Raw genomic sequence first — 8,060 nt, forward strand, 5'->3', positions numbered from 1 at the left:
TACACACTGAGGAAGGCTTTGAGCCGAAACGTTTGTGTCTTTTCCCATCAGTAATGAATGTAAAATAAAAGAAAAAAGAAGATTGTTCTCGTGAGTGCGGATCATAATTTCCTATACTAAGTAACTCAACAGATTGACGCACCAAAATGAAAAGATCAAGTAACGCAAGAGCGCAGTGCAAACGACGTTGCTTAATTAGAGATAGAAATAGTATACCTGCTCTCCATAGCAGCTCGGAATTCTTCTTTACTAACGGTCCCTTTATTAAGCTTGTCAATGTTCCTATACAAATACACACATGCAGAGAAACACATATATTTGTAAATGAAATTACATTTACTTTTCAAATAGCATTAAAGCATTTTCTAAACGCATAAGCTGAAGGTAAGACAATATGCTTTTCAAACTCAAGAGATATGCTTCTGGTTAGAGGATCTGGAGTTTAAAGGGTTCAAATGGAAACTCATTTGAGCAGAAGGGTTTCTGTGATGAGGTTCTTAGTAACAGTGCAAAGTTATAATTAAACAGACCAAAAAAGTGCCAACCTTCGACCCAAAATTTAGTGAAACATCTTGTGTGTTAAAAGAGAGAGAAAAGATACCTGTTCTCAATTTAGAGGGTGTTAATGGGGTCTTGTTCACAAGGAGAAAAGGGGAGCAAGAGAGATGGAGAGAGAGAATGGGATTGTACTCACTGAAAGGTCTGGAGGAGTGAGAGGTACTCTGACTGAAACAGGCGAGTTAATTTGGCCTCTATGGCACTTAGAGAGGAAACACAACTGAGGTTCTCATCAGAATGAAACCTGCAGAAAATGAAACGTTTTTTTAAAACACTTTTTTTTCTGAAGAATAAAAACGATTAAGGTTCAAACATGAACTACGAACAACTCTGAGTCAGAGTTGATTAAGAAAATACTTCGAAAAATATAAAGTGAAGTTAGTTTGGAATAAAGTTCTTTTTCAAAATCATCTTTTGTTTACAAATTGCATTTCATCTAATATTTTGTTTATTATCTTCTGCAATAAAATTCATAGATTGTAAAGAGTGGCCTTAGTATCCTAATAAGTTTTGGGGCCACTGTATTTTGTTATCATGGTGAAAGGTTCTATACATTGCAACTGTTTGCCTGCCCCATTTTATTCATCCGCCAATCCTTTAAGCTGTGGACCACCCCAATCAAACCAAACACAGTCAGTTTAGGCCTAGTGTTCAGTAGCTGTTTACTGATCCCTGTGTGCTGGGTGACCCAGGGCAGGGGAGAACTATGGGCTGTAAGCTTGTTAGAAATGGAAAGAGTTTGACTACAAGGCTTAAAGTTCACTTTCTCTGGATGCTTCTGTGTAATTTGGGCTCTGTGTAAGCACAGAAAAGACTCAAGAGTTTCTGTTTCCACACTGCACTGTTACTGATGACAGAACAGAATTATCTACACTCATCAGAATCAATTTTGTACGTGGTAATATTCAGTTTCTTAATCTAGATGAAATCCCACAATATACACTTAATTCTATTGAAGTTATTTGATCAAAAATACAATAAAAACAGTAATATTGTGAAATATTTTTACAATTTAAAATAACTGTTTTCTATTTTAATATATTTAAAAAATGCAATTTATTGCTGTGATGCCAAAGCTGAATTTTCAGCATCATTACTCCAGGCTTCAGTGTCACACAAGCCTTTAAAAATTGTTCTAATATGCTGATTTGGTGCTCATGTAACATTTCTTGTTATTATCAATGTTGAAACATTTGTACTGCTTAATATTTTTGTGGAAACTGACATTGATTGATTGATTGATTGATTGATATGAATAAAAAGAGGAATAAACAGAAATTAAATAGATTAAAATAGAAATTGTTTGTAGCATTGTAAATTGGATTCATTTAATAAATCTTTGATGAATATAACTATTAATTTCTTTCAAAAATAAAATCTTACTTACCCCAAACATTTGAATAGTAGTGTACAAAGGTGAAGTATTCTCCTTGTTTACATGCAAAATTCTGATAAATATTCTGATATTAAATTTAAATTACAATTGAATTATGTATGTCATGTAAATTCAGCAAAGTGATTGTCATATTCCAATGAATTCAAAATTCTTGTTTCTAGAAATCCGAATAAGACAACTGGCATATGCCTGTATTAATCCACTTGAATATAGACTGTTAATTTATATCTATGCCCCTATGGAAATATTAGGAACGCCCTCTCTTGCCACTGATTAAGCATATTTTTGCAGGTGTTTGGAACCTGGAGGGATCAAAGCTCCATATGAATATATATTATTAGGATATTGCTATGATGTAAATCTGACCTGTGTTTTGGGTTGGAGATGATCTTGTGAGTGATGCCATCTGAACTTCTGTCCTGGAAGGTGCGCAGAAAGTTCAAGTACTGTACACAGCCCTTTTTTAGCTTCAGACCACACCGAGACAAAAACAGACCCAGGTGCTCTCTCTTCAGATGCAGGTCAAACTTCTTCAACACCTGCAGAAAGTCTGCACCCCTCACCTACAAACAGAATGCAGGATATTTACATGAATCAATATGACTAACATTTTTGTACCAGTTTGTTTGTGAAGTCTGAGGCCATTTGCTACCTTTCCACTGTTCTCAGGATCCAGTTTATCAAACTCAGTTTTCATTCTCTGAGCTCCTTCCCTGAATCTGTCCTTCAACCATGCCTCTATGGCGATAGATGTGTGACGTTCCTCTTCCGCCTTAGAGAGTGTCCTACCAGGAGCTGAGGGAAAGAGGAAGGTATGACAGGAAATTGTGTATTACATTACTATTTAAACTTTCTAATAACAGGTCTCTGATTAATTTCATCATCTGATGAGCTCATATTAAACCAGGCAAAGGCTAAATCCCTGAAGAAGATCCCTGCCGAAACATAGGTGGTCTATAGGTGGACTGTTGCTCAACTACACATCAGAATAAAGCAAACTAAAGCTGCTAGTTTCTCCAAAACCAGTGCAAAACTTGTCCCTCTATTTCTGAGATGATCAATACTATTTATCTATACTTACTTCAATTAATAATTTTAGTACAATAATAATTTAACTTCTGTTTTCTTTTAATTATAAAAGTGATTGGACACAAACAGTTCTAGTGCAGAGTTTGTTTTGTTAACTGACTACTGTTGATAAATTTGATTATTGATTATTTTGTAAACTGACATCAAAGGATACTTTATAATAAAAAATAATAATGATTCAGCTCATGAAACAGTACTAGGTAGTCTACAAATTCTATTATCATCAGCTTTACCTTTGGTGTCTTCGGCTTTAACAGTAATAGAAGTGTTTCTCTCATTGTTTGGTTCAGTCCTTCTGCTCAATCCCAATTTATTTAGAAAAATCGTCTGCTTAACTGCACCAAGTCCATCCACATCTAACCTGTTTAAAAGAGATGGAGAATTTTTTATTACAGTTTTTTTTTTTTTTATTACAATTTTATTCTAAAATCTATAAAGCAATTTGATGGCAGAACTAATCAAATGAATAATAAATAAATACACAAATAAATCAATTCAAACCTTTTCCATAATTTTTCAAAATCAGGATCTTTCAGGTGAAGCTTGAGTTTGTTGAGAATATTTCTGAACTCTGGGGCAGAAATCCAGCTTTCAGTAAGATTGTCTGACTTGCACAAAACCTCTACACTCTCCAGAAACCTACAGTAGGAGAAATGGTTTCACAATCATCGCAAACAGCTACTCGGGAGCTAATTTTTCATGTTTAAAAAATACATTCTTGATGAATTGAAAATTCATCAGCATTTATTTGAAATAGAAATCGTTTGTAAGATTACAAATGTCTTTACTGTCACTTTTCATCAATTTCATGCGTCCTTGCTGAATACTTTTTTTTTTTCAAAAAATAAAAATAAATTAATTAATAAATAATAATAATCTTTATCATCATCATCATCATCATCATCTTACTGAGCCCAAATTTTAGAATTGTAGTGTATGCTGTGACAGTGTGACATATTTTAAACATTCAAAATACTGACATACTGAAAATCTATTTAATTTATTTAATATGGCTTACTTGAAGATATTAAACATTTAAAATTGTTATAGTAGAACACAGTTTATTATACTTTTCTTATTTGGTTTGTTTTTCTACGCTTTTGTTACCAAAAAAATAAATTATATATATATATATTTTATTTTTTATTTTATTTTATTTTTTTCTGTGTGTGTGGGGGTGTGAGACTAGGAGCAAGAAATTGTTTAAAAGTCCTGTTTTTGTTTCTCCTCTCTGTCTCTCTCTCACACATACACATGCTGTCAATCATACATATGATTGTCCTTATTATGTCCCTTTGTGTCTTTCACTTATCCTTTCTTTCTATTTTCAACCCTTTTGGACCCATAAATCTGCCTTTTGCACATTTTTATGTGTGCCACATTTCTCTTCTTTCCTGTTGCTCTTTCATCTTTATCCCTCTCTTGCTGTCTTTTTATTCAGTCTTTTTTTTCTTTCCCTCATCCTATCTTTCCCATCTCTCACTTGGACACTCATAGTCAATGTGTCTGTAAGAAAGAGAGGGAAAATGTGTGAGATTAGTCACAGAGATTTCTTTTTTCTTTTTTTTTTTGCTCATGGCTGGAGTGTGTCTTGGTCTGACCAGGTCTAACGCAATCAGTATGACACACACACACCAACCAAACTTTCACACTCTCGCACACTCCCTCTACAACCTCATTGTATTACACTGATGCTTTAAACAGTTAAGTACAATAGTTGCAGTAGTACAGAGAGGGAGAAATGGAGGGGGCGCCAGAACAGTAAGCTGCTTTGCTGATCATCCTTTAGCTTTCTGTCCACCCTGGGCACAAGACGCACTCTGAGCTCCCTGCTGGTGAACTTTTGAGTGTGAGCAGTTCACAATCTCTGTTTCTGAACTGTTATCTCTTTCTAGAGCACTGTTTGTGTGATAACCTCTTTTTTTTTTAATAATCATCAAGTGTACATTAAGTCTACAAACACACTTAAATACCCGAATGTTGCATTAGATACAAAATATCAAACAAAGTGGAATCTATAAATGATGCTAAATCAGTGGTTCTCAATGAGAGGGCCGGAACCTCTGCAAACATCATGTGGGCCCCCAATAAGTCTTAAAATGATTTAAATTTGGTCATAGTAACATAACCTTTATTAGAATTCTAAAAACGGAAGTAAAAACACTGATCCAGATCTTGTCTAAGAATACTTCACTATACAGAATATATGTCGCAATCCTTCTTTTGTTCTGAATATTGGTGGCCTTGTGCAAAAGTAAACACAACAGTACAAAAGAGAAATCTTGTGAAACTTGAACTGCTAAATAAATAAGATAACTTACACTAAACACAGAGTATTTTAGACCTGTTCTTGGCTATTTTTGTTCCGCTAACAAAAATAGTCCCAATCAAAGCGAAAGCCGAATTGCACTCGAGTCAATGATTCAAAGAGTCACTGAAATACTGCCACCTGCTGGCATGACGATGTAATTTGCCGAAAGAGCTATTAAAGGGGTCATGACATGAGAAATAAAATTTGCCTTGATCTTTTGGCATATATGAGGTCTTTGTACCAATCTTTAGATATCAGAAGGTTCCCAGCGTTAGGAACAAGTGGATAGTTTATTTTTAATTTTTCAATTTCAGAGGATTGTTTGGAGTATTTTGTTTTGTAAACGAGGCACAGTGTCATAGAGAGTTCACAAAGAAACATTTGTTGAAAGATGAAGCTGTCTCAGATCTGACTGAAGCTGCATCACAAACTGTAAGTAATTGATTTCATAATGCTTTGTCTGGAAATGATCATGTTGTCAAAACACTCAAAACAACATGCAAAAGCAAGGGGGTGTTGATACTCTTACAATGACATTAGCCAATCATAACAGTGGTCGATTCCTGACAAGTCTTAATGGACCCGCCCCTTAAAACAGGTCATTTAAGACTGAGTGCCAGAACGAGGGTTGAAAATAACCTTTTTTTCCCCACATATTTATTTGGGGTTTTTTGTGCAAAAAAACTTTATTAACATTATAAGTTAACCTCAGGGAACATATTAAAATAATAATAAAAAAAAAAATCCATGTCATGTCCCCTTTAAAAGCACTCTCAATTTCAGAATGACAGCCTTGACAAGAGGAGTGATACCAGCGATGAAAGGAAGGGACTGTCAAATTTGAGGACGGGAACTTTTGTATAAAAAGAAACATCTTTTTGTGAAATGATTTTCTTGAAAAGTGTGTTTATACTATGTTATTTATTTATTTTTGTTAATTAGGTTATTTGAAATAATTGTTTATGAAGTAGCTTTTGATATTTTGATAAAACATTTTGATATTTTATTCTCCACTTTCCCTCATGACAACAAAGAATATCATATTCAATATGACATTCCTCTCAAGTTAACTGGACCATTCATTTGACCAAAACTATAGTAGTGTGTAAGGACTGCAGAGATCTCACCTGCTGCGTGCAGGTCCTCTCAGCAGGGCCATTGTCTGAGGAATTGTAAGAAGACCTGCGGGGTTACTTTTATTGGAGTCTGGGTCTTTCAGGGCACCATAAAACTCCTCAAAACTGATAAGCACTCGGTCAGAGAGGTGCAGACTGCACAGAAGGAGCAAGACATTATATCTTTTAATCATATGGATCTTGAAACAATAATAATTAGACAGACCTTTAAAGTACAACAACATAATTTTTATTTTAAGAATTGTTAGATCATTGTCATTACTTACCGAAATAGAAGGTTTTTCAGCTGTTTAGCTGTGACAGGCCTCCTTAGGAAATTTGTAAGGATCTCAAGTAAAGAAGATCTAGGAAAACAACAAACTATAAGACAATGGGGAAAAAATCTGATATTTACATCTGTGTGTGTCTGTTTTCACCTGTTGACCAGAGGTTTGCCATCAGGGTGATTATTCTTGAACAGGATTTTGAGCAACAGAGCTCCTGTATTTTGAATGCGCTGTTTTAGCTCAACTTCCAGCTTTAAAAGAAAGAGTGAAATTGGTATATTGGTTTCTGTATTTTTTTTCTTTCTTTTTTTATAATGCATTATACAAAAATGATGAGGTCAAAACTCAATATTCTCAACATTATTGTTCTTTCCAGAAACACACACTTTCACTTGCAATCCTAACACACTGAAATGAGTTTGTTTTTTATTTACTTTTCTGGAAATTATATATATTACAGCAAATCAACTGCCGTGAATGAAAGAACTGAGTTTGAATGAATGTGTTATTTTTTTTAGTGAATCAAAAACAGCATGACCAGGATTGAAAGATTCTTCAATGAAAGAATATTATGAACCAGATCAACTCCTGAATGAACTCCTAATTGGACAGTTCTTTTAAGAATTTAGCAAGGCCATTGTTTTCATTGTATGCTCGAATGACTTTAAAGAGCTGGTTGTTTTAGTAAATCAGAATCATATGACAAATGTAGTCCAGTTCCCAAACGATTGACCCTTATGAGTTGACCAAATGGCGAAAAATGAAGTCTTTTTGTAGATATATGTGACCCTGGACCACAAAACCAGTCATAAGGGTCAAAATAGGACAATATTTGGCCGAGATACAACTATTTGAAAATCTGGAATCTGAAGTTGCAAAAAATCAAAATATTGAGAAAATCGCCTTTAAAGTTGTCCAAATGAAGTTCTTAGCAATGCATATTACTAATCAAAAATTAAGTTTTAATATATTTACAGTAGGAAATTTACAAAATATCTTCATGGAACATGATCTTTACTTAATATCCTAATGATTTTTGGCATAAAAGAAAAATCAATACTTTTGTTACTTTTATTCATCAAGGATGCATCATAAAAGTAAAGACATTTATAATGTTTCAGAAGAATTGTATTTTCAAATAAATGCTTTTTTTGTATTAAAAAATACTTTCTAGTCATCAAAGAATTTTGAAAAAAAAAAACAAACTAATAAAAATAGGCAGCAAAAACACAACATTTTCAACATTGATAATAATAAGAAATGTTTCTTGAGCAGCAAATCAACATAGAATGATTTCTGAAGAA

The 8,060-nt window shown here is 33.7% G+C and overlaps 1 protein-coding gene and 1 long non-coding RNA gene across 2 annotated transcripts in view; both read right to left on the bottom strand.

Annotated features, from left to right (window-relative positions):
- Positions 1-8,060, bottom strand: part of LOC107754123 (EF-hand calcium-binding domain-containing protein 6-like) — a 40,090-nt gene that overhangs the window by 22,759 nt on the left and 9,271 nt on the right. The window contains exons 6-11 of the mRNA XM_016570444.1: positions 3,545-3,682; positions 3,277-3,404; positions 2,607-2,749; positions 2,321-2,517; positions 695-802; positions 217-282 (exon numbers count right to left, since the gene is read on the bottom strand). Coding sequence (XP_016425930.1) covers positions 217-282; positions 695-802; positions 2,321-2,517; positions 2,607-2,749; positions 3,277-3,404; positions 3,545-3,682 — 780 coding nt within the window. The remainder of the gene's footprint in view (positions 1-216; positions 283-694; positions 803-2,320; positions 2,518-2,606; positions 2,750-3,276; positions 3,405-3,544; positions 3,683-8,060) is intronic.
- LOC107754125 (uncharacterized) lies at positions 6,548-6,982 on the bottom strand. The gene is made up of 3 exons (XR_001641546.1): positions 6,907-6,982; positions 6,757-6,834; positions 6,548-6,625 (listed from the first exon to the last, which is right to left on the bottom strand). It is a non-coding gene; the product is annotated as an uncharacterized LOC107754125 (long non-coding RNA).

This window comes from Sinocyclocheilus rhinocerous, unplaced genomic scaffold (assembly GCF_001515625.1).
Source record: "Sinocyclocheilus rhinocerous isolate Xijiao unplaced genomic scaffold, SAMN03320098_v1.1 scaffold681, whole genome shotgun sequence".
Taxonomy (NCBI): domain Eukaryota; kingdom Metazoa; phylum Chordata; class Actinopteri; order Cypriniformes; family Cyprinidae; genus Sinocyclocheilus; species Sinocyclocheilus rhinocerous.